This window comes from Catharus ustulatus, chromosome 15 (assembly GCF_009819885.2).
Source record: "Catharus ustulatus isolate bCatUst1 chromosome 15, bCatUst1.pri.v2, whole genome shotgun sequence".
Classification (NCBI taxonomy): Eukaryota; Metazoa; Chordata; class Aves; order Passeriformes; family Turdidae; genus Catharus; species Catharus ustulatus.
Window position 1 is genome coordinate 8779755 of NC_046235.1, and position 27322 is coordinate 8807076.

General features: G+C 39.1%; 1 protein-coding gene across 3 annotated transcripts in view; it reads right to left on the bottom strand.

Annotated features, from left to right (window-relative positions):
• Positions 1 to 27322, bottom strand: part of FSTL4 (follistatin like 4) — a 228175-nt gene that overhangs the window by 12077 nt on the left and 188776 nt on the right. For 2 of the 3 annotated variants that reach the window (XM_033073108.1, XM_033073109.2), the window contains exons 8-13: positions 18093 to 18213; positions 10803 to 10964; positions 9659 to 9793; positions 8165 to 8191; positions 3170 to 3288; positions 106 to 255 (exon numbers count right to left, since the gene is read on the bottom strand). In XM_033073108.1, coding sequence (XP_032928999.1) covers positions 106 to 255; positions 3170 to 3288; positions 8165 to 8191; positions 9659 to 9793; positions 10803 to 10964; positions 18093 to 18213 — 714 coding nt within the window. The remainder of the gene's footprint in view (positions 1 to 105; positions 256 to 3169; positions 3289 to 8164; positions 8192 to 9658; positions 9794 to 10802; positions 10965 to 18092; positions 18214 to 27322) is intronic. The other variant, XM_042779742.1, reaches the window with a different exon arrangement.

Genomic DNA, 27322 nt, shown 5'->3' on the forward strand with positions numbered 1-27322 from the left:
CTGACCAGCAGATCTTTGCCCAGCAGATTCACTGGGCAAAATCTGTTTTTTTGTCCTATATCAAGTCTTTTGCCATCAGTGAATAACGTGTTCACTTGTAAGTACCTGTATTGCTTTTTGAGTCTCAATATCAATTATCATTACTCTGTTCTGCTTTGGCTGTGTCACATAAATGTACTTGTCTCTGACATTGACTGCTGAAGCCCAGAGGCAGGACTGAGTGTCTTCACCTTCCACTCTAGGACAGATCTCCTCCTGAGGGGTTAAAAAATGAAAAAGTTTAATTTTTACAAGTTCAGGGCCTGGAGCACCAAGAAGCTTAGCCTTGTAAACCGCAGGAAAAAATCCCTGGAGATTCCATTAGGATGATATTTCTCCCCTTTCTTTCCTGGAAAACATGAAATAATTAATTTATCAGGTACCACATTTCAGCCTGGCTCTATGCAATGACATTAAACACCTGGACCTCTTTCAAACTTACATTGAATTTAAATAACCACAGAACCTATGGATCAATCTTTTGAATCACACTGTGGTTCATCGAGACTTGCAGTGCTGTCAGCATTTATTAGCAACAGAAATATCACACTGTGCTTTGAAAAAAGTGATTTACATTGAGTCACTGCTTTATATTTTTCATAAAGTCTTCATTTTCTGCACAGGAGAGTATGCTCTAAAACACCTGTGCTCAAGGAAAGAGAAGCAAAACAAGCAGGATCCTACAGCTATGGAAGCTCTTTCCCTGTTCAAAAGGAACCATATTCTGCTGCTTTGGGCCAAATTCTGTTCATGGATGCTGATGGCATATTTTGTCCCTGATCCTCCACTCACTGAGTCCTGTGCAGAACTGGTACAGCTACCCTGAGTTCAAAGAGTCACTTTTGGTCTCACCAACAACTCTCTGCATGTTTGCTACTCCTCCTCGCTCTTCCTTCTCTCAAGATGCTTTATCTGAAAGAGCATTTGTGTGGGACCAGGCTGTGGGGAGGAAATGGGGTAAAATGAGAATGAACACATATAAATTTCAGTGAACACAGCTGTTGATTTTTAGATCATATATTGGGTGATATTAAAGAATGGCCCAACCTACCTAAGGGAAATGTGATTGTAGCTGTATCAGAGCTTGTTCAGGGAAAGAGGTGGTACAACAAACAACGTCAACACTGTGTCTGTATTGGAGGAATAGAATAGAATAGAATAGAATAGAATAGAATAGAATAGAATAGAATAGAATAGAATAGAATAGAATAGAATAGAATAGAATAGAATAGAATATCCTGAGTTGGAAGGGACCTACACCATGTGCAACAGTTATGGATAGAAAGCTGTCGCCTCTAAGCAGCACAGCTCTCCTGGCTTTGTGTCTTGGTGGACATCACACGTAAGGGTTGAAGATACAAGAGTCAATAACTTGGCTGCATTTTCCTTTCTGTTCCTCCAACCAGGCTGGGAATCCATGCTACAAGCTAGAAGATGATATAAAAGCTCAGACTTGGGCTTCCAGCAGCCATTCATGCAGTCAGGCACCTGCCAGCTTCCACACTGCCCTCCTCATCCTCAGCTCTCACAACACAGCATCCATCCAAGCCAAGGGGAGCAGGGAAAGGTCACTTGTCTTTCTGCTACAGAACTCAGCTGCAGCTGCTCCACTGGCTTTTGTGCCCTCTAATAACAAATGAAGCAACCTTTTTGTAGATCCACTCCTAGAGTTGGGCTGGTGTCACTGTCTATGTAGCAAACACTCGAGACAGAAAAAGGGAAAAGGGAGGAAAAAAGTCAATCCTCCCTAGACCAAGGGAAGGATCATTTGAGATCTGTAGGAATCCCTCAGAGGCATCTCTGAAGAGCAGCCAAGTGATATTAAAAATCCCTCTTGTGCACACCAGTGTGCTGACATTATTTCCTTAAGTGCCCTGTCTGTTTTGTTCTTTTCAATCTGTTTCTGCAGGACCATTTCTTCAATATTTACAGTTCTTCAGAAAAGAAACACAGTATTTCTGTCTTTATAAAGCTTAGGTGTGGCTTAATAGTATTAAGACCATGGCAAGAACTAGCCTTGGAGTGAGCATCACTCTGGACTTCTTCTAAGGTATATTAAAATCTAGTGGGAAAAAAAATCAGTATCAACCACAAATTTATTGAGATTTAGAAAATACTTACTACAGACTCATAAGATGATCTTGACCTATAGCAGCAGGGCTTGACCCAACCTGCATGACAGTGATTCTCCCCTTTGATTCCTCCCAAAATGGAAATTAAGGCTGAGCCCTTTTTTTCAGAAGAGCCACATTATTTAATCACATTTTCAACCTCCCCTTTTAAAAATTAGAAAGTAAGTAAAGGAGTGACTAAAAAAGCATTTCTGGATGTATTTCAGCACCTGTGGTTTTTTTAGAACTGAAAGTTTCATGAGGATATGCTTGATGTATGCTCCTGTGCAAGAGTACATAACACAGGTCACTGAGAACACTGACCTCACAGAGCCTCCAGGCACATGTTATCCCACTGGCCATGTTGAGCTCCACTGCCTACAAGCCAGTGCTTGACATTCCTGATGCCTGAAAAAAATTTTGTTGTGATTTCCTAAAGCAAGGGCTAGGTATATTCAGTGCTGACAGCAAAGTGCCTGACAGTGCTGGCAGGAAACACAGTGCAGTCTCTCTTTCAGTGGCAGAGATGCAGAGGACCTCCATGGCACAACCATTTTCTGGGCATTCTTATTTGCCTCCCTGCTGTGGTTTAACATGGCAAAGGGCAGAAAGTGGCCCAAATTAGCAAATTTCTTTGCCTATGGAGCCATCAGTAAAAGGAGCACCAGTGAATGATGTGTGCATGTCTCTGCTATTGACTTTTGTACCTTCCCTGAAGCTCAGTTACAAATCTGGGGCATGGATGAGTAAACAGATCAAAAGGACAAATGAAAATCTTTGCTAATGTGGTAACTAGCCAAATTCTCTGCAGCATGTCAGTAAATCCTCCATGTCAGCCTTAGAACTTACGTGGATCCCCTGATTTTCAAGAGAAGATGCTATACTTCAGGGATGCTGCATGAAGCCCGCCAAACTCCAATATCCCTGCGGCAAACAGGTCCTTTAGCAATAACAACCTTTGAAGAGATTAAGAGAAAGTTTCCCAGCTGTCAGCTGTAGCTGCTGGATTCAGGACTTACATAACTTGTGAAAATCCTCTCTTCAGGCCTGATATGTCTCCGGATTTCACATTCGTTTGGCTGAAGGACTGTGATCCCATCATCAGAAAAGACATAGAACATATTCCCAACACTCAGGCCTTAAAGGGGGATAAAGAAGAAGGAGTTGGATTTTTTTTTTTATATGGATGCATAGCTGTTAGGACTTTTTTAAAGAACTTGTCCTCCTCTCCTGACAAACAAAATCTGCCCTGCATAAAAGTTGGTCATTTGGATGCAGTTGGAGCATTCACAAAATCAAATTTCATGTCACAACAAGGGCTTCAAGGAGTGAAGAGGAACAAACACATTCAAAAATGCATTGCCTTGGTGGCAGTGGTTGTGACCAAATAAATATGACTGGGTTTTGTAAATAGGTACCAAAGCAGGATTTGATCCTAAGAGGCCTGCCTCTCTGTTGCACTGCTACCCCCCTCAGATTATGAATTGTTTTCTTCCTATGATTTCATTAAAAACAGCTTGACAGTTTGAGAACAGAAAGAAAAGTTTTAGTTACAATTAAAGGTCATCCTGTTACAGCCAACTTGACCACTTGTAATTGTGATGTTAAATGGAAGTGTTTAGCATCTGTACCATGAATGAGAATATATAGATTTCTCTATTTTCTTAAACTATCTGAAAGAACTAACTACAGCCACCAAAATAAATACATTTTTGAAATCTTGCAAACTGTAACTCACAAATGTGGAGTAGTTCAGCATTGCATTAGCACTCATTTTTCCAACTGGAACATTCCAGGAGATTTGGAAAACTGGCTGATTGTCATTGTTTTGCCATTAGGAGATTGTGTTTTATCACTTCTGTCATGCTACATGGAATTGCATTGACAATTTAAGAAATGTTCAGGATCCTTTCAAACACTCTAGTTTCAAAGATCCAATAATTCCATTTTTTTCACACCACCACCAGTAAGTGTTTGCAATGACCACTGTCACCCCTAGCAGTATTGATACTGTACTTTATCTGCTAACAATATGGTGATAGTATAATTTGTATCTTCTAATTAATTCAATTTTTCCCATGGAGAAATAAAGTCCTCATGCTATGGCTCAGCATTCAGTGTTAAAAATTTCCTTTGCCTATCCTGTGGAGGCAGGTCTAAATACTGCTCACAGAGACAGAGTTTCTCACATTTCTTAACTGTTTGCAGGATTGAGATCTAAATCATCACAGGAAATTTGACAGTAAAAATATGGATAATTTGGACAAATGCATTTTTGGAAAATTTTGTAAAACACATTGTATTTAGTAAGGCTAGAAGGGGTTTTTTTTGTTACTAAGCCCCCTTCTTTTGATGCCAAATAAGTAGCTTCAGAATATAATGTATCTGCATGTGGTGTTTGCTGTACTGATATGGTTCGAGTGTCTGAACCATAGCACAGAAATCCCCCAGCTAGGGCATCAGGTGGGTACAAGAGCTGAGATCCTCAAATGTGATTCCACAGAGCAGGATCATGCATGTAGGAAAAAAGCTAAAAAAGCTCCATCGAGAGGTATTCCATAGACTAAAGGTTATTTTTTCCCCAAGTATATTTGTAAAACATTTTATTCAAGCACTTTGGACCAAAACCTGCACTCCCAGCATCCACACAACTCCCACCTGCTTTAGTGGGATTTGATGAACACATCAGAGGGCAGAATTTGACCCTAGCCTGGAATGAGTGCCGATATTTCATGAGTAAAGGATTTTAATCCTAAGAAGTGAAAACAGGCAGGCAATCAATTATGACTACTGTGAAGATGCTTATTATTATTTTCATGCACAAGAGTAGCGTGATTTTGTCTTATGATCTTATTACAATGAGGGTGTATTTAAGAAGTAAAATCTTAATTACCCACAAAAATACTTTGGTTAAAAATTTTACAGCAGGTTTAGAGTCAGAGACTTGGCAAATTCTACTACTTATTTTACAGTAAAATGAGTCCAAGATTTTCTGCAGACTAATTAAAATATACTACAAATTCCTGAGAGCATTCAATTACTCTCTTTTTAAAAAAGTTGGTCAGTTGAGATTAAACCACTTTTTTCCCCAGAGATTGATCTTCACACTGATACTTAGACCAGTCAGGATTTTACTAGACAAATTAGGTATTTTATTGTGACTTATGAAACATTTGCCAAATCTTGGTTGGGGTACATCCTAAACAATCTCATGGACATCAGTAGAACATACTCAATTTTTGATTATACTGATGCAACTCCTTGGTGCAGGGAATTGGGAATTATTTCAGTACAGAGGTGGGCAATGAGGTATTTTGTATTTTTCATAGTAGTGAGGCAGGTACTAAATTGGGAACTAGGGGACTAATGAGGAGGATGAGGAAGGTACATTTATACATCCCTCCTTTGAGATCAAAGGGCAAATTTTTCACCATGGAATACTCTCCTCTAATCTGATACTTAAGTAATTTTCCTCAACTTAATATAAATACTTAAATTTGGTAATTAAAAGGCTTTCAGCTTTTTAAGTGCATACATTCAGATAACTGCTAATTGCCTGCTGGCACAAAATGCTCCTTTTCTCCAGGTATTAAGTAAGCAATGCTCACTACAGAAATGAACACTGTCATGAAAACAAATCTCTGCTTTGTATTTGGGTTACTTATGGTTTTCTCTGGACAAAATTAAAAACTATTTGTTTTATATAATAAATACTGCATGTGCTTCCAGCCTCAGGTTTAACTGGCTGGTTTTCCTACAAGCAATTATTTCTTGAGGAGTTGCCTGGGTGTGGTCTGAAAGGTTTTGAGAACAAACTGACAGAATGATTTTTAAAATTACTAAATACTTGTGTTAGAAGTTTGACTTGCAGCAAAAGTCTACATGGTATTCTACACCATATTTTGTTTAGGCATTTTCCCAAGGTTTTAATTACTGCAGACTTTGTGGGGATGAGGTTGTGATCATTTCAAAGGAGCTCAAATCTACCAATGTGTTTGTTAATATTGCTACTTGAACATAATAAAGTATTGAAAGAATACATTAAAATGTAAAACCAAAAATACCACTCCTGTCTTCCAGCTTTCTCTGTGCCAAGATTTCACAAGCTGAAGTGTATTCTAGAATGAATGTGTCCATCAAATGCTACAGAACAACAGAAGCAGGGTAATAAACCTGCTTTACAGATACTGAACATCAGTAGCAAACCTACTTTACTGGCCATGTTTTGCCTCAACATTGCTCATACTTTTATTTAAAATGTGCAAGGTTGATAAACAGTAAGTCCATTTATTTAGTAGAATTATAGTAAGACTTTCTGCTGTTTCTTCTCAGCTGTTCTTTAAATATTTCTCTACTTCTACATCTGGTATCCAACTGCTTTCTTCAAAAAGGAGCATAAGGGACACTGTATATAAACAATCATGGACCATCATCCAGGTGATGCTGGACTGATGACATGCATTATATATTTAATTTCCAAGCAGAAGGGAAATAGCAATTCTTAGTAACCATAATGCCATTTACAGGAATGTAAAGTGAATATTCCTCACAGCCCTGCACCAGGAACCTGCAGGTAGGGCATTTGGGAAGAAGTGCTGGGGAGCTCTCCTAGGTGACCCTGCCACATCTCTGACCTCCAAGGAGCTGCATTTGGCTTGGGTTGGAAGGGACTTCAGATATAAACTAGTGTATTTTCTTTATTGTCTGTGGCCAACAGTGGCACTGACAGTGTACACCAGGTGTTTGCATGCCTGGCCCAGGCTGCTCTGGTCACCACGCCCTGGCACCTTCCTTCTGCCCCTGAAATCCTTTGTGCCAAGCCCAAGCTACCCAGAAAGCTTCATGCTGAGGACTGGAAGCCCAGCTATTGCTTTGGGTACCTGGAGGCACTACTTACAAAATGGCCTTTTTGCACCCTCCAAAAGCAGAGTGAGCCTGAAGCCCTTCTTGGAGGAGCAGTGTGAGAATTGGAGTGTTTGCAGGGGGCAGGGGGACATGGCCAAGAGCAGTTTGCCACTGCACAGCAACCTTTCCCACATAGCTTGAAGGACACCAAGGTCTGAGCTGCCTCATGAGCAGTGGGCAGATGTAAGAAGTAGTTTACATCTGTGCTTCAACCTCAGAACCTTCCTCCAGTGAGTAATGTCCTGCTCACACCCTTCCAGGAGCCCAGTCACAGGTCCCCTCCACACACGTGAGCTCCACATCTGCAGAGTCAGATGGACAACCTGTGTGAGAGCCCCTTGGGCTGCTGCATGCATGATGCTTCTTACTGGGTATTTTGGAAATTATAACAGCACAAGCATGTACAAAATAAGGTGATTTTAAGCGCCTCCATAATATCTTTGAGTCAATTAGCTGCTCAGCATGGGGTTTTTTATACTTTGATTTCCAAGATACACAGTTGTTGATCTTATGAAGGGCACACTGTAAGTTTGATCAAACTAGAGCTCTTAACTGCCAATTAAAACAAGGAGAAATGGGGCAACCTTTACCCTGCATTGATTCAAAGGATAGAGGGAATAAAACCTGTTGTGGTTTGGATTTTTGTTTTGCCTAACAGTAAAGAACACAGTTTCTGTTGCTCACCTAGAAAACATCAATACATGCTATTGAAGAGTTTGAATTGCTTACTTAAAAATGCAGTATATTGAATTTATGCCTTACTTGTTAAATTATGGTAATTTGGGAGTCCTTCTGAAACTTGTGTGATTGCTAATGCAGCTTAAAAAATCTTTGGGTACTCACATTTTTGGCAGTATAAACAAAATTAATATTTTTATATATTTTATGGTCATCTATTATTTCATAGTGGGAAAATTAAAGAAGTTAAAGGTAAAAGAGTGACATCTCTTATTTGAATAATTTAGCTTTTAAAAGTCTGGTCTGTACTTAATCTGGTGACTGTGAAAGTTGATAGGGTTAGTGGCAAGTCAGTGGAGAATGGCCCATCATGGAATTATTAAAGCAGACAAGCACATTATCACTACAACAAAAGAACTTTACTGCAGTACCTTCCTCTCGCCACAGTATGTTTGCAACTGCAGCATCAGAATATTGGGAAAGCCAGAAAATAATCAGGAAAAGAAAAAAAACAACAAAACAATGTCAAAACTTTCATTGTAGCAAGTAACTGAATAAATACTCATGTTTATGTGAACTGTTTAATTGGTGAAAATTTTTGAACATTCATTCAAATAAAATACCAGGAAAAACAGAGTTATAAACACATTTGCTCCTTCTAGAGACAATTCAGAAACTTTAACATGGGAAAAATCCTTCCTGAAATGAAGGCAGCTGTGCAAAGACCAATGACCTACTAAAGAGAAGCTGTTACCTTCAAATGCAGCTGGAGGTATAGTACAGCCTGTGATTTTCTATGCAGGTTCAATAAGGAAACACAACATGAAATTATAGAATCATTAAGGTTGGAAAAAAGCCGCTAAGATCATTGAGTGCAACCATTAACCCAGCACTGTCAGGTCCACAGCATCTTTCAGAAAAAGCCTGAGACTGGCAGCTATAGCAGCTACGCCCTTGGCTGCATTGTTTCTTGGAACTTCATGCAGCTGCATTCTTTCAGGATTCACATAAGCTTTGAAAGTACACCTGCATTTGAATTTTTGTTCCAGACAGATCCAATTATTTCTCAACACACTGTAATTTCCATCGCTCAAGTATTTAAAGGAAAATGACCAATATTAACAAGAGTACATAAATCTAGTTAATCTCCTTGAAAGCCCATATTTATGGGTAACTTTGTTTTCAATTCTTGCTCTATATTAGCAGCCAGAAAAGCAGCAAAAATCCCATTTGCACCTAGACTTTTAGTATCACCATAAACCCAGGTAATCTCCCAGGCAATTAAGATGGCAGAACTAGTAAAGATCAGGCCTCTGGGAGCTTTTCCACTGGGACAACTGATCATCTCCTTCAGCAATTCTGTTTTGGGGTCAGTGTGGTCAAGATAACAGCTGCACTCCTATGGGAGATGTGGGAAGAGGAGCTGGGAGAGTATTTGTATAATTTCACACTGAGGGAAACCTATTTTGCCAGTCAGTGATGTAAAAACAGGTAAAACAAGTAATATATTCACAGCATTTTTCAGACATCTAAATACTCAAGAATTTTGACTGGTAACTGGCTTCAAAAGAATCTTATACAGAAATCAATGAGTTTTATAGAATTTGACAAAATATTACATTTTGGATTCCCTGCTATCTGAAAGTATTGCCAATTTGTTACTCCAGTAAAGCTGTTACCCATCACACACCCAGTATACTTCTGGCACATGAAAGACACCATCTTCCTGGACAAGATTTTACCTTCTCTGCATGATTCCTACCCCAAAAAGTGTCCAATCCTCTGATCAAAGTGCATTCAGAACTGTCATTACCTTATGTAAGATCCAACTTACTGCGTGCAATAGCCTGAACTATTACATTTTATGTACACTATCACAGTCAAAAACTATTTAAAGAAATAAATGCATGGAACATTGAGCTTACGGGTCTTTCTTGCTGAATCTTCGATGAAAAGGGAAGATATGTCCTCGTCCACTCCCACCTCGTTTTTAGCAATGCAGGTGTAGGCACCAGTGTCTTCATAACGAACGCTACTGATATGAAGTTCACTTCCGTTTGCTGTAAGAGAGACACTCATAAACTGTGCTCCTCACTGCTGCTAACTGCTTTCCCTGCCTTGTCTTCCATTGCGACAGCTTCCCAGTGATGGCTCAACAGGGTGGTTCTACCCCACTGTGTCTCCCTCTATTTAACTAGAGGTTTTCTCATGGGAGCTGATGTCTTGCTCCTTTCCATCAGCACTTAACCATGTTCCATACCAGAAAAGAACAAAAGAACAATCCCAAATCCAACTAAAAATTACATTTAATTTATTTCTTCTTTTTGTTAGAAAAATGCTTTGGTTTTAGTGAAGAAAAATTAATTCCAATTTTGCAAACTGTTTTTCATCAGATCACCAAAAACTTCAGTTTAAAGGGGTCTCTCTACAGCTCCTCCTACCATTTTGCTTTCTGCAGTGGGACCATGTTTGTTTGGAACATGTTGAGATATTGCATGAGTTATGCAGTGATATCAGTGCTACCAACACAGGCTGAAGGCTACAATCCACCAAAGCCAGGCTGGGGCATGTGTTGTGGACAGGGTTAATATTTTTACACAGAAAATCGCAAATAAATGTTTTTGCCTTTTGCTATCCCTGTTGCACCCTCATTTGAACAGGGACCTAGAGGAGTTAAAAATCCAATTCCTTCAGCAGAGCCAAGTGGGAGACTGATTCTCAGCTGACTTGTATCCAGTGTGGGCTTAGACATGAACAAATAATTTAATGAATATCTCTTCAAATAATTTAATGCATTTCTTTTCTGCTGTGCTATACACAAGAAGGAAGGCAGTGAAGAAACAGGCAGGCTGTCTTTGAACAGAATGCAATTACCACTTACATCAATCAATAGTGTATTTCCCAGGAAATTTACAGGAGAAAGAGATAAAAAGAAAGAACAGGGGGTTTATAATATGATTTCCAACAATTGTGGCTTAGCAAAGTACAAGAACTTCTGGTTTAAAGCGCAAAATAATCCTCCTTAATCCCTGTCTACAATACTTTAATTAATCAAAATTCTGTTCTTACCGAGGAGCGATAGTTGTTTGGATAGCTTTGGCAAGATATCAATGCCATTCTTTAGCCAGGTAATTCGAGGATTAGGGATGCCTTCAGCGTGACATTTCAGGCTTGCTGACACGCCTGGCTCCTGTGCCTGCGTTTCGGGGTAGACACGAATCACTGGAGGCACTGTGGGAAGGAAGGAATCGGGAACTTGAAACTGTGCTGGGGCTTGAGAGCTGCTGCTGTCCTGCAGTCCCACAAGGGGCTCTGAGCTGAGAACTAGGGAGGTAAGCTTGATCTGGATGTCAGTGCAAGCTACAAGAATGATTTGTCTACAGCTCAACTTTGGGGACAGAAAATAGAAAATAATAATTTTCCAAGCACTAGCATATGAGGGAAGGTGCGGCTGCCCCATCCCTGGAAGTGTCCAAGGCCAGGCTGGACGGGGCTTGGAGACCTGGTCTACTGGAAGGTGTCACTGGCCACAGCAGGGGGTTGGAATGAGATGGTGTCTAAGATCCCTTCCGTCCCGAATCAGTCTGTGATCCTATGATTCTGTAACAGAAAAGAGTAAACTAATATACCAATGCCAGGGAGCAACCTTGTGATCCAATTCTATATTTACACTGTTCCTGCTTTCATTGAGTGACTCACTAAACTCAATAGTTGGATTAAAACCTAACATGGGTACTCACATATTTAATGATTAAAATATAAACTTCAGATCTTCACTGAATCTAGGAGGGAATTTGAGTTCTTGCCTATGAGAAATAACTTAGTATTCAATATTTAATTGAATATCCATCAGGAAGTAGCCTCTGTATTCACTAGTGTCTATCAATTACTTCTTTTCACGGAGAGATTTTCAAAACATGACTTATGTTGTTTCACAAAGGCACTCCTGAACTATATCACATACTCCATTGGCAGAACTACTAATTATATTACAATGTCAGAGATGTTCATTGATTTTCAATCATCTTTCCTTCACTGCTCAAACCAACAAGGCTTAATACCACCCATTAACTATTTTTTAACAATTGACTCACACACTTTAAAAAATTTTTGCAATATTGCAACATCAGTGAAAGATACCAGTGAGACTCTTTCACCTTGTGGGAAAAATAAAAGGAAATGTGAGGATGTCTCATACCATGGTTGATGGTATTTGTGTTTCACAATCAAGAAGTCAACTTTTCTATCAGATTAGGAGATTTTGTGATTCATGATGTAACTGCTGAACGCTGTAGAGTTTTTAAAACCATGGTCAGAGTCCAAGTGGATGTGCTCTGTGGGGGGCCCAACTTTGTCCCTAAGGAAAATGAGTAACTGCTACTGGCAGTGGTGAAAGACGGGAAAATTTGTGGGTTGTGTTTGGTTTTTTTTTTTTAAGAAAGCCTGAATGATTAAACAATAAACTTCTGGAAATCACTTGCTTAATGTATCTAACTCACTGTTCTGTTTTTGTATAGTACATCATTAGGCACCATGATTACCAAAATTAAATTGTCTTAACAATTGCTTTAGAATAAAATGAAATCTGGGTTTGCACCTTGCTTTGTGTCTACATATCCATATGGGTATAGTTTAAAAAAATACATTCACTAGCATATACTTCCTACCTTCCTACCAGAAAGAGATGTATTTCACTTCTGTCTTCTGCACCAACTGCCAAGAGTTAACCAGGCCTGAGTTGTCAACTTGGAAGGAAATCAGCCATGACAGAAAGCCCTCAAGTCTACTTGGGTTTTATAGCTTTAAAAGCAAGAGATTGTTGAAGTGTAATCTGAGAGAAAATGCTTGCAGCCAACTGCAGAGGAAAAGAAAAAAAGGGACTTCTAGCAAAGGAATGGCTTTGAACTCCACCTCTGCACTGGACCTGTGGGTTAGGTTCCCTGTATTTAATTTCCTTTACCTAAGAAGAAAGGGTGTTCAAAGACGCAGGACAGTGAAGGAAATACCATTCAAGAACTTCTTAATCAGCGACTTATCAAAAAGACAGGGTTTGTTTTATTGAGTTTTCAATTTCTAAATAAAAGCATTTTCTAACATTTTATCTTCTCTCCATTACTGTCAGGTTTGTAGCTCCTCCTGACTTCAGGAGGTGCCAGATCAAGGGGAAGGCAAGCAGGGGAAGGGACCTGCTGCCAGAGATGGTGGCGGCTGATGGAGCCATCCCTGCTATATTTGGGAATCCATGTCCCAGCAATTCAGCAGAATAAGACCGGGAGTCAGCAGTTCCTCATTTCATTAGTACCTTACAAAATTAACGTAAATTTCTCTGAGTCAGTGTCTGTAGGGATGATAGGATAAAGGTAATTTTTGTCGACTTTGACAGAATTTTACGCAGGTCCTGCACTCAGTGCTTGTCCTACCTATGATTTGCTTGCTTCTAGTAACATTTATTGAATGAAATGATTTAGTAAGTGAGGTCCATTGAAGACCTGTATACATGATTTATTTAGAATCACAGCCACAAGACAGTGTGCCTCCTTCAAATGCAGAGGAAAAAGATTTACAATATTCAAGAAGGTTTGATTCTCAAATCCTGGTTAAATCAACTGACTTGGCTGAGATCTCACATGGCTAAAGGTACCAGAGAAATTTTACTTCAAGTCAAGTGTCTTCTCACCTGCCAGCTCTCAGAAACAGAGCCCATCCCAATCATCACCTATTTAATGCTCTCAAAACCATTGTGGATCGTTATTTACTTAATATTGGGGTTTTTTTAGGCTTTCCAGCTCATCTGGGCACCTGTGTCAGTGCTTCCCAGGATGGCCACAGCCATCAGCTCCCCAGAATCAGGGCACTCTTTCACCAAACAGACTGTACTTTCATCTCTCACATTTTTGCCTCATGCTTTGATAGTCTTCACATGAATAATCCACCTATTTTACCTGCAAGGCTGAAAACACAATAGATTTATACTGCCAAAGGTAGCTCACAGGTCCTAGACACTGAGTCAATTAACTTAAAATTATAGCAAGGTGTCTTTTTAAGAGTGATTCATAAGGAAACTCTTTGTTTTCATCTACAAAGAATATGTGCTTCACCTCCATTTCTGCTGTTTTAGAATTTCCCTTCTCCTACTATTTTTAAACTTTTTATTTTTTCTCCCGTGTCTTACACTGTACTGGTAAATTATTGCATGCAAATGCCTTGTGATAACAGCAAACTGCAGAATATATTTTTATTGTCCTTTCTACAAATTAATACATTCCAGGTAAGCACATTAAACTTGCAAAGATTTCAGTTCCAGACTTTGGGATATATGGATTACCCTTTGCTTCTTCCCTTGGTGAATATATATCATTGTTAACCATTACTGTGTCTGCAGCCAAGGGCAATATAAAAATGCCATTATCTTGAGCACAGTAGGAAAAAAAAAAGGCATTGAAACAAACATGAGATTGGGTAGATTGCCTTCTAGTGCATACTGAGCAACACCTCACTTGTGAACAGACCAATTCCTTATTATAAAACGGCTCAGGTGATAAAGCACACGATGAACACAGATAATGTCACCAAGGCCCAAAGAGATCCATCGCTGCTGCAGGAGCTCTATACTCCAGGGTATAGCAATAATTAACAGATTAATCATTTACTTGAGAGGTTTTAGACTTTCAATTTATGATTTGAATGGAGTTTGCAGCATTTTATGTTTTCTCCTGAAAAGCCACATTAACGAAACATCCACGTTTGTAACATCAGGCTTACTGGAAAATTTGGACCCTTATACTTAGACTGAGGATCAAATGGCTTTTTCAAAACTATTTTCAAGGAATACAATATTCTGATTTATACTGATATTTTCCTGAGTGCAAGGACCAAGGAAAATGATACCATACACTCAGCAGTCTCTTGATTTGCCAACTATAAATTTTCATAGTTGATTACTATTTTATGAGATTCTTTATTCTCAGGACCTCTTTTTTCCTCTTGAAAATGCTAAATTTCTTCCTCCCTACAGCTAGTGTATGCTTTATACATTTCCCAAGCAATTTCCTTATGTGGGAGAGAATATATTTTTCCTGCTGTTCTTGACTCTTCCTGACCAAAGATACCAGAACGCAAGATGAACTTTTAATTCTTAAACTGTTTAAACATTGCCTTTCACTAATTTGTTTTCCTCCAAAGATTTTAAGGGTAAGCTGTATAAATACACTGACTTAAATTTTACTAGTAACTGGGAATCCTAAGATTGATGAGCTCAACCAAACCTCTCATGTCAAACAGGCTGCATTTAACATGCTTCATGCTTCTTACCTAGTGAGATATGAGTCAGCGGTTTGGGCTACTCACATGGTGATCTTCACATTTTCTGCCCAAGGGGATTCTTGTCTCTGCTTGTTAAAATAAGCATCTGGATCTACCCATGTTATTTGGGATATCCGGAACCATCTGATACAAAGGGAAACCCTGCATAGCATTCAGCAGTTGAGCAGTAGTAGAGCTCCAAATCTCAGAAACATTTAATGTTGTCATAATTGGGCTGAAAACTTTCTATTTAAGCTTGTATTTCCTTGTTTTCTACCTTATTTACCTAATAAATATAAGACTCTAGTGTTATATTCTAAAAAGAGGCAAAGAAAAATGTAAGTTAAAGATCATCTAATATGTTAGATAAAAGCAGAGGAAGAGAGCACGTGAAACTAGGATCAGATTATTTTTTGAGTTCACTGATGTCTTAGTGGGAATAGTAAGACAGGACCCAGGTGGTACAGAGAAGGACCCAAAGATGCGGTAGAGTTACTGCAGCTTTGAAAACACTGAATTAACTGAAAACCAGTCTAAAAATTAGAACCTGCCTGTACAGACACAGTGGGCTTGGGATGGGCTGGGGATCAACCCTTTTACTTCCAGTTGGTTCTTCTTTCTCTGTTCTCTCCAAACTACCAACCCTCTCCCAAACAAAAAAAAAATAAATTGGGAGGTGTGAAAAGAAAAATTCTGATAATTTTCTTAAAATAAAAAGCCCTGATGTTGAAAGTAGATCAGTGCTTGCCTAGCGGAGACAGGCAAGCAGATACAGCTGACTTCTGGCTGATTTGGTTCTATCACATTCTCTTACCATTGAAGTCCAACGCTGGAAAGCAACAAAAACGCTTCCATGCTGAAGATGGAGTTTTCAGTTTGTTACAGACAGACAAAAACAAGCCCCAGCACAGAACAGAGCTCATCAGCTACACTTAGATTCTCAGCATCTCCGCTCAATTCAGTTTGGCTCAGTTTCTTCCCTCTACTCCTGTCAAGAAAAATTCCTCAATTTGTCCTTTAAGTTACTAAAACCCGAGGTTTCCCTGTGAAGAGCTCTGCCTTGGGAGCCCTCCAATGCTATTCAAGGCAAACGTTGTCCTGCCATCCAGGCTGTCACCCCTGCCTCAGTTGCTGGAGGAAACTGTGACACAGGCAGAAAAGGAGGGAAGGTAGTGATGTGGACAGCCATACAAAGAATTGCAAAAACTCAGCTTTGCAAACCTAATGACTCACATGGGAATAGCAGACGCTGTGAGACAAAGATTTCTAGGTCCTGCAATGTTTTCTAGCAGGCCTGAGTTGATACCAGAATGCAAGGCATTTTATTCTGTATTTATTCTGTATTCTGTATTTATGGCACATTAAAAAGCCCACATAGATAGTGGTTTTTGTATAACAGCATTTTTCTTTTGGTAAGAAAGCCCCCATACAGCTATGGTATGAAACTCGCACTTAAAAAGAAAATGTGATCTTTCAATAACAAGTTAAATCTAAGTGGCAAATATGATCATGGAACAAATCACCCTCCCCCACACTCCATCTAGATTTCATCTCATTCTGGGTTAGGTTTCAAAGCCTTTGGGCCTTTTATTCTCAGTGCTGATAAAGTCTACCTTGCTGTCTGCCAACTAAACTCCATTCAGGCCTCATAATACATCACATAATGGACATGGGATTAAGTTGTTAGCTGGTTTTTTTTTCAACTGCCATTCATCAAATAAACAGCACTTGGAGGAAGGAAACCTATTTTCTCAGCTGCAGCATACGTCTTAGTTATCCACATTTCTGATATTTACAGTTTACTTTCTCAAAAGATGACAAATTATTATGTAGAGACACTAAGTCAGCTTTCATTCAGATCAACCAGATACTTTGTGCTCTCCTCCAGGTACTCGTGTGGTACCACTTACACACGTCCAGCAGATCTGAACTGCAGTCAAAACAAAGCCTCATGTCCACAAAAGCTCTTCTTAAAATGCATAAGTATCCCTCTTTACTGTTTCTCCTCTTGCTACTGACCTCTGTGTAACTACCTGCTCTTTCTAGCTGAAAGTTCTCCTTTGTGCAGGTCAACACACACCTAGAGAAAGGACTAAATATTAGTTTTCCTTATAATATATATACCCAGTAATAAAGTTACTGAATTTTCCTAAAAAAAAACAAAAACAAAAAAACCTTTCATATCAGAGTACATTCCACAGTGTACATCCCATTTCATACCAGAATGTACCCATAGTTAGTAATGGGTGACCCTATCCCCAGTTCTGGAGACACTGCTGGCACCATCAGCACATGTAAAAATGAGTCTAAAGCTGAAAAATGCTGGTTGTTGCTATGGAGGTACATGGTCTATGGGCTGGTCCCTTGATTAAATGCTGGCTTAATCTAATGTAATTTTTAAAGTAAATCTGACTGAGTGAGTTTGAGGTCAGGAGATAGATAGTGAGTGCCTGAATGTAAGTTCCACCAGGAACAAATGTAGTCCAGGGGACAGAGGTGAAAAAAAATGCTGGAATATGGACTGTGTTATTCTCTTATGTCTAAAATGGTTTGCCCTCATTTTGCAATCCAGTGAGTCAGTGTAAATAGCCCTCAGCAAACCAAGCTCAATACAACCAGGTGATAACCTGATATATAGCTGGGAGTTGGCTGGTTTTGGAAACACTGCTGTATTTATTTAAATATCCTGGGCTATTTCATGCAACAGGAATGATTTTATGGAAGAAATTATTGAGGTAACACTTCTGTTGACAAAAGTAGTAATTACTTTAAGGGATGCTTGGAAACACTGCTCTTAACTCAATGGAAATGTCACTGACAGCTTGTTTTACAGTGAAGCTATCTCCTGAAGTCCAGATAATTATACACATACCCCCTTTGATACTTTTATGTTTGACTGCTTGTGTGACAGTGTGAGTGAGCAAATCCCAAGCTGCATTCGCTCTCATGCACAGATAATTTGGGCTGTGGCTTTACACATTTTTGTGTGAATGAGATTAACACCCAACTTTTCTTAGGGAACGTTCTCATGGAATGTCATATATGTAATTTACTAACCATTCACCTGAAGGATGTGGGTCTGATACAGCTCTTCATAGCCGTAGGCGTGACAGGTGTAATTGCCCATGTGAATAGTTGTTACCTTGGTGATGTAGAGAGAATCATCTTCTCCAAAATCCTGAATGGAACAAAAGACAGGAAAGGTGCCTTATTATTTAGTAACAATATTTTAAACACTGCATGAATGGAGACTACCTGTTCAGAGGTTTTGATAGCAATGCAACCTGGGGACACAGCACGAATTTTGAACAGTAGGCTGTAAAGTTCATAAATCAACATGCAGGGAGAAAATGAGCAGCAATTTAGGAGTAAGGTACAGTGACTCATCAGAGAATATGAACTTTTGTGCTTGTTGCTAACAAGGTGCTCTTTGCACATAAAAAGATGGCCATTTCCAGCTGTTTAATTTATGGGGGAATTTAATATCTACCTGTTAACCTCAGATACATAAAATGCTAACATTTGGGTGGGATAAGGTTTCCTTTATCTGTGCTGGTTCTTAGAAAATGCACTGCAGCCTTGAGACTTGATGAAAAAGAACTGAAGCTCTTTTTCACTTATCTCAGACAATATCCTAGGCAGGAGACAAGAAAGAACATAAAAACCCTTTTCTCAAACATTCCTGTTTAGTTCTGTAACTGCCTAACAAGTATCTTTCTTCTTCTCCTTCATCTTCCTAGATCTGCTCTTGTATTGTTTCAATTTTTGATTACAAATGGGAAGGCTTGATTTAGTAGACACATTTTTGGCACTTGAATATGTTGTACAAACACCCTGCATAGGAATTTATTTCAATTCCTTATTTATTTGTTAATTTCAATATTTATTTACCAAATTATAGTTAAGAGAACCACAGCAACTGATGGCTAAATGAAGCAGCTTCTTTTGTTACTCCACAAACCTTCAGATTTTCTGCAGCTTCAGGGTGTTTGTACTTCCATGCAAACCGAGGAGGATACATTTGAAAACAGTTCATGAGCTGACAGAATGATTTTTCTGTAATCATTCCCATGTGTGAAGCATGCTAGATTGGACTCTTTGAGTAATTTCACTGCATTATTAAGGGAAATTTCAACTTTTTGTCAGGTTGGCACAAACCCAGTACAACTGGGTGAATGTTGGAGAGTGGTTCTGCTTATGAAAACACAAGGACTTGTTTTCAAAGTACCAACGTGCAGCTGCAAGCCAGCCTGCAGCCCAGGGTGAGCAGGGGAAGCCCTTCCAGGAGGTCCTGCCTGTTTCCACCCTCGTGTCTGGAACGTGTCGCCGTGTGTGTGGTGAGGAGCTGACAGCTCATCGCCTCCTCTGCCACGGCAGAACCCACCAGGGGGGACAGATTAAACAGGAACATGACTTTGATCTCGTGGCTCAGAGTCAAGAACTTGGGTCCTTTCTTTGTGCTGGAGGAAGGGAATCCATACACAGAAGTTGTGATGCTGCTCCGTCCCTGCCACACCCATGGCAGCTCCAGCACTATGAGGAATCATCCACATGCACCTGCTGCTGCCAACCCCTGCCAAGCACTCAGAGATTAAAAGCAGGAGTTGTTTGGGCTGTGGATGTGGCAGTGGATGGGCTGACTTGTAAACCCAAACCTTTAGGGGCTCCTTACAGTTCACATTTCCTGCCTCTTTCAGGGTGCATGTGCCTTGCAGTTTGAACCTTCCTTTCCAGACACCACACTTCGAACATTTTTTGAAGGAAGCTGCAATTCTGCAGCAGATGTGCAATGCCAGCTGGTACGTTTCAAGAAAAGTACAAAACACCCTGTCTCTTGCAGTATGGATTGACCTGGCACTACTTCTGCTTGTGAATCTTCTCCAAAATCTTTTCTTTGGCCCTAAGAAGCATCTTTATGCCTCACCTCTCAGTGGCAGGTCAGCACTGGCAGAGGGGAGAGAATTTTGAGTTTGCCTAGTTTTTAGACATGTTTTAAGGCAGATTGAAAGCAAGCACTGAGAAATAAGGAGTTTACTGGCAGGACTCAACCCTTGCCAAAGCACAGACTTTCACCTGAGAGGGTGCAGATATATCCACAATCATAACCTGGTTCTGCTGGCTGTTCTGCTCCAATGGGCAGATGTATGAACAACTATAAAGAATCATAGTAAATCCATAGATGATCTGAAATCCATTATCTATAATTAAAAGCATCTCAGATATTATTGTCATCTTGGTGTCAGGCATCTAAGCTGGTTAAGTTTTCAACTACATTATTACAAATATCTACTAAAAAATCCCCATTTCAAGCATTCACCTGTTTTTTTGTCAGTTAGATCTTTCCTGATGGAAAGCAAAGATGCATGAGTAACTGCTAGTAGAAAAGACACCAACCCTGGTCAAATGATATTTGCATGAGATACAGAAAATGCCAGCACTGGAGGGGATTTAATAACAATTACAAGTTAAAAGAAACTAAGATTGAGTTTAGCTCAATAAAAGTCGAATGGCTACTTTAATGGAATGATTTATAAGGAGTTGTGGAAAAACAGGACAATATAATCTTCTCTATTTTAGTATGTTATTTCCTTTAAAATAGCACAGAAAAAAATTCTGAATGCTTGGGTTTTACTCTGTAATTGTCTTTTTAAGGATGATCTGTTTTTTCCCAGTGCATAGAAATGTATTAATATAAGTAAAACCCATTGCACAACCAAATAGGTGCAGCACTATTGTATTATTAACTTCCTTTCCAAATGTGTTTTTCTTGAGAAGAGGGGCTTGTATTGGTAAAAGCACAGTTTGTGACTTTTAAAATCTATTTTTTAGACTTCTGATGCTTAAAGGAAATGATCAATGATTTAGGTCAGCACCATATCACCATATCAGGCATAGAAGGGAATTATCAAACCTGTATTAGAACCTGGACACACAATAACTTCATACATAACTACAACATTATTAAGAATTAAGAGTGTTTAGGTGTGGAAAGGAAAAAGTCAATGTGGCATTAAATGTTTAATACTGAACCTTTTGCTCCAACAAAAAGTAGACTGAATTCTCTAACAAATTAATGACTTTCTGTGTTTATTGCAGCTCATGGTTTCTCCTAGTGTTTCCCTGTGGATATAGTCAGCACATTAGGATTTCACTGTTACATTTTATATCTATGGATACATTCTTATGCACAAGTATTTTCTTTGTGTATTTCATAAGAGTGTATTTGGAAGTCCTGTAAAAACCCAAGCGCTGGAGCAGTAAGAAATGAATCTTTGGTTCCTTAACAGCCTCTAAGTTCACATCTTGCAGTCAGGAGTGCTGTGTTGCAGTTGGAAGTTGTGAGATGTATTTGGGAGGTGTCCCATATGCCCCTCCAGGCTGCACTCCTCTGGGAGCTCTGAGGAGCTGCTCAGCTGCTCACAGGCCACTGCCCTGTACCAACAGGGTGTGAGTGAGCACTGACAGCTGCTGAGCTGCTGCTCCGGTCTGCTGGGATGTGGATGGGGGGGTTAAGGGAATGGCAATAATTCACAGTGGGGAAAAGCAGAGGAAATATTTCCACATATTTTGACTTAGTTCAGATGGTTTTTGCTTGTTAAGCCAGTTCTCCAAGTCACCACAAGCCTGAAACCAGTCAGAGCAAAACAAAAACATCTACAAAACTAATGCAACATAATTCTTCTCTCCCTCTATCTATCCCAGCTTTAAGACTGAGTATTTCAGTTGGGCTGTCTGGGAGGCTCAACAAGTGCTACACACCCCAGGGAGCTTTTACTACCCTACTCGATCCCAGTAATGCCCCACAATGAATTGAAAAGCCATTTAAATGTATCATCCCATGAAGAAGAAGAGGCAATGAGTAAAAAGGCAAAAAAAGTGAGTTCTGAGACATGGTTTTCCTCATTTCCATGGAAGGTGAATTATGGAATCATGGAAAGGTTTTGGTTGAAAGCGACCTGTAAGCTCATATGGTCCAACCCTCTTGCACCAGGCAGGGGCATCTTTCAGCAGACCAGGGTGCTCCAAGCCCCGTCCAACCTGGTCTTGGACACTTCCTGGGATGGGGAGTCTCTGCAATGGATGTGGGCGCTTAGGGATCTCACAATTTTCTTGTGAAGAGGAAGAAAGAGAAGTGATGGAACTAGAGGGAGTAACCCCATCTAGAGGGAGTAACCCCATCTAGAGGGAGTAACCCCATCGAAAGGGAGTAACCCCATCTAACCCCACAGAATCATAAGCACTGCATCAAAGTGACCAGATAAGGGCAGCGTGTTCATCACCTCTACCTTATGAATTTCATTTAAAGTAATTCTTCTAATAAAAAAAAATCCAGAAAGCTATGCTTATAATTTCTCATAATTGATAGTTCATCTAAAGGCAGCTGATAAATTGACTTCTCTAGCAGTTCGTATCTCCTTTTTTCTCCCTTTTTCAAATAAAAAGTTCTCTGTCCTTCATGAGTTTCTTTCTTGTCTTGCATTTACCACTCAACCAAAGGATGGATTAAATGATCTCAGAATACATTATAACTTTTCAAGATTTAAAACATGACCACTCTACATTTTACATTGAAAGCAGCTTGGTAATCTATTTTTTAAAAAGTTGTCTTTGAAAATTGTAAAGCAGATCCTAGAAAATGGATATATACCTTTTTTTTGGTATAGCATTTACTCTCCTCTCCATCACTACTGATTTACCCAAAGCATTGAACTCTCCAAACACAAGATTTTTCATTTATTTATTTATCTATCCCATTCCCATTCTAATGCATTCCCTGGTCATGCACTCTACTGTGGTTCAGAGACACTGCGCTCGGAGATGTGTAAAACATTGCATATTACTTGTAAATCTTGTTCACACTGTGTCTCAAGTGAATTCCAACCTGTGATTGTAACACCCACAAATCTCCTACTCTTACACCCAGGAAGGAGCTGGCAGAGAGGAGCCACATTAACCCTGGATGCTGAGCTAGCTGTGATGCCACAAGGTGCAGGGCACTGTCACCCACCTTTCCTGTTTGAGATGCATTTTCATGCAGCTTTCTAACATTCCTTGGGGTTGTTTCAACATTTAAAACCCTTTAAATTTTTGTCAAAGTTTCTTGGTTTTCAGGAAGTTTGAAGAGGAATGAGCATAGATGCTTATTATTTTTTATGTTGACTTTCAGTTGCTTGTGAAAAAAAAAACCCAAACTTGACTTTAAACCATAAATAGGAAGAAGAAGCAGAAAAGTCAGCCCCACTGACATGAAGCCTGAAATTCCCCACATCCCCAGCTCTCAGGGAGTGCACACTGGCACCAATCACCCCACAGTATGGCACTGTGGGTTACACACTCCCTTGCTCAAGTCATTTAAACCTACACAGTGATTTAAACCATCCAATTTAGATACTGAATGCTTCTAATAAATATGGGCAGGGAGGCGGGGAGCCCTAAAGACAGCCAATACCCTCTCACCATGATGGTTTAAAAGTGTTCATAGCAGAAATAACGGCAGAAGGAATGAAGTTCCCTGAACGGTTCTTATCTTAGGAGATTTGCTTTCCAAATACTATTATTACTTCTACTACCACTAATAATTCACTTCATTTTTAACCCCTACCATCTCAGCCCTTTCCCAAGCCAGGGAAGCTGGAGACATTCTCCATGTGGTTTTAGTGCCTACTGACTAAACCAGTGCTGGCAAAGGGGGTTGCTGGCATCACCAGTTTTCCACTAGAATCCCAGAATAGTTTGGGTTGGAAGGGACCTTAAAGCTCTTCTTGTCCCAACTCCCTGCCATGGACAGGGACACTTTCCACTAAACCAGGTTGCTCCAAACCCTGTCCAACCTGGCCTTGAACACTTCCAGATAAAGAAAAGCACCATCCTGATCTCACAATCACCAGCAAAACAACTAGTATTAACTAGTTCACACTAAAAAAGCTTGCCTGATCCTCAGTGTCCTATAAATCTCTCTCTGATAATGTTTACAGGATTTTAAAACAAAATGTACCCAAGCATTTAATGAGATTATTATTATGCAAAATCTACAACAATGGCTATCACTTTGGAAATGATTTCTTCTCACTAATGAAATCTCTCTGATCTTTTTTACAATAGATTAATGAGTGATTCATATAAAAATAATAAAAACTAAATTAATCATGGGTCCTTAAATCACTTTCTTTGATGCTTTTAATAATTCATTTCTAGAGACAAGCTGAGAACTTACGCTTCATTAATATTATTTGTTCTTGGTTTTACACGTCACTTTAGTAATTTACATGGAGAGAAATTCAGCCTTAAGCAAATGCCAGAATACTATTGCAAACACAGTCTGATGGGGCATTAATTTATCTTTTCTTGTTTTTCTGCTCAAAGAATTTAACACAACATAAGATTCCTGGTAAGTCAAAAACCTTTTTGTCTTGAAAATATGGAAATAAACTTTTTAGATATGAACTAATATAACTAAAAAATGAGTGATTTTCTATCCCGAGAAACTAAGAGACAATATGACAAGGAAAATAAATAGGTACATTCCTCTAAAAATGCAAGTGGATACAATTTGTGTAATATTCATTATGACAAAATGTGAGACTATATATTCAGAATATACTGTCATTAGTAATTTTGCACTTAACCTCTATTTTAGAGACTGTAAATACCTTAAGAAACTATAAGCAATTTCTTAAACTTTGATTTGAAAGAGAAAAAACTTGCTTCTAAATATGCAACTTTTTGTAACTTGCTCCCATCACTGCATTACTGCAGTATCTAGGAAGGCCCAGGGTTTTTAATGGCCCTAATTCTATTAGCAGGGAATTAATGGGGTTATTCACACATGAGTTTTTTATTATTTAACAGTGAATCTTCATTAAAAACATCAACCTGGATTCATTGTCTTCAGACTGTTTTAATGAGAAAACCAATCCCAGTGACTTGCAGTTTAAAGGCTGGTTGCTTGCTTTGGGTTTTAAATATTATGCATGGAAAAGGGACATTTTCATGAATATACAGGAAATGTGTATCAAGACAGGTAGGCACGGCTCTTTTAAGGGCCATGAGATGTACATGAAGGTGATTTCCCAGATGGATAGGGAGTATGAGCAATCAAGGCCGTGGTCTGGAGCTCTGTGCTTGTCCCTGGGTGGGATGTTTTGAGAGAGCAAGGCCTGCCATCCTACTTGATATCAACAGAAATTAAGAACTCTGTGTTTACACAATGGATTATGTAAAGCCTATTTTTGAACTAATGATCCAACGCCAGTGTGAGTTAAAGTGTACAGATTAAAATGAAATGAGTAATGAAAGACACTAATGAGCTTAGGCTATAGCTATCTGCATTACACTTGGTAATTCACCAAACCCTTATCTACATCTACACCATATCAGTTTTCTTATGATAATCTTCTCTTTCACCATGCTTTGAAGGAGCAACTTAAATTTATAAATTTGATCCATTTACACGTTTCTCTGGAAATAATATCAAGTCATGTGAAACAATACCCTATCAATATTATATGCATTTGAGTCCATGAGGAGTTTATTTTATTTTCACATTGAGGAATGCTTTCATAATTACATACTTGAGAAAACATACCGCTTGCTCCTAGGAGGCAAATTACAGTAATGTCAAGATTATAAGCCACACCTGATTATAAGCCTCACATCCAGGTGTCAGCAACTTTTCATTCTTTGTCCATATATAAACCGCACTGGATTTTAAGCCCCATTTTCGTTCACAGCGAGGATCCGTGTGCAACTTTCACCAAGTTGCCAATTAGTAACAGAATCGTGGGATCGTGGGTTTTACTGGCTCGGCTCGGGGCTGCTGCAAGCTCGCACTTCCGGGTTGGCAAATTTCCGAACTTCATCCATATATTGGCTGCACCTGATTATAAGTCACATTTCCGGGTTCGGACCAAAATTTTAGTCAAAATGGTGCGGCTTATAATAGTGAAATTACTGTATATTATTTTGAATGATGACACATTTTAACCACTTCACTTTTGTAGTCAGAAATCAATTTATAGCTATAACAATTTTATCAGTTTCAGCTACATTATAGTTATTTTCTGCATGAGAAAAGTTGATATAGCTTTATAAAAGTGGAACTGCAAAGGGACTTCTAATGGATAAATAATATGGATGGGTAATTTATGGAGAAATAATATTTTTATGCTAAAAGCAATCTTAAATGTTTTCAAGAGAAACCATTTAATTACATGTACCATTAGGATGGCTCTTTTGCAATAGCTATATGACAACTCATTTACAGAGCTCCCACAGGCAGGACATGACGAATTATTACTCGTTGCTTAGGAAAGCTTCTGATTAAGAGAGCAATGAAAAATTATAAATACTTTGTTGCCAATCAAGATATCACGTAACAGTGATTTAACTAATACAGTTAAACAACCAGACTTTATAATAATCTTCAATCTTTCAGTTCTCTGCAAATTTAGGATTATCTAGGTTTTTGTTGACTGTCTTTGTCCCTCCCAGTATTACCTTGGAACACAGGTCACCTTTCTCAGATCACTTTTGTCATGAATCTGGAGAGAATAAAGTAACATTTCAGCAGTGCCTTTGCTGCTCTCAGACCTAGTTGGAAGGATTCTGGTTTTTTCAGACTTGAGCTTCTAATTTCACCCGATTTCTTGAATTAGTATTTAGAAGAGAAAGAGTTTAATTGAAATATAATACCAGGATTTTTCCCAGTGTGTGACTATCCTGTAGGTCTGTATGTGATTAGCAATGTGCCAAGAGCAGGGAGGATTTTCTTGAAGTTAAAAAGGTACAATTAATCTCCTGTTGCACTTCCAATTAGCCAAATTGCCAACCTTATTGTGAAAAGCAGAAATGCAATTGAGTTTCTGCTTGAGGCGTACTAAAGGAAAACTGAAGTAATTTAATTAACTGCCTTCAAGTATATTAAGAAGCACACTGCCTTTACTTTCTGCTGTCAATGCCTTTAAATAGATTATTGTTTAATGTGAGTTTCTGTACCCATGTAAGGCAGAGGCTTTGAACTGTCTGTTGCCACCCCCTGACCTGAGCTGTTAGGTGTTTAAGAAAAGACCAAGATGAATAGAGGGGTGGAGCACCTCTGCTGTAAGGAAAGGCTGAGAGAATTGGGATTCTTCAGCTTGGAAAACAGAAGGATTGAGTGACCTAATTGTGTCCTTCCAGTACCTGAAGGAAACCTACAAGAAAGTTTGAGAGAGACTTTTAAACAAGGGCATGTAGTGACAGGACAATAGGGAATGGATTAAAACAGAGTAGGATTAGATTAGATATTA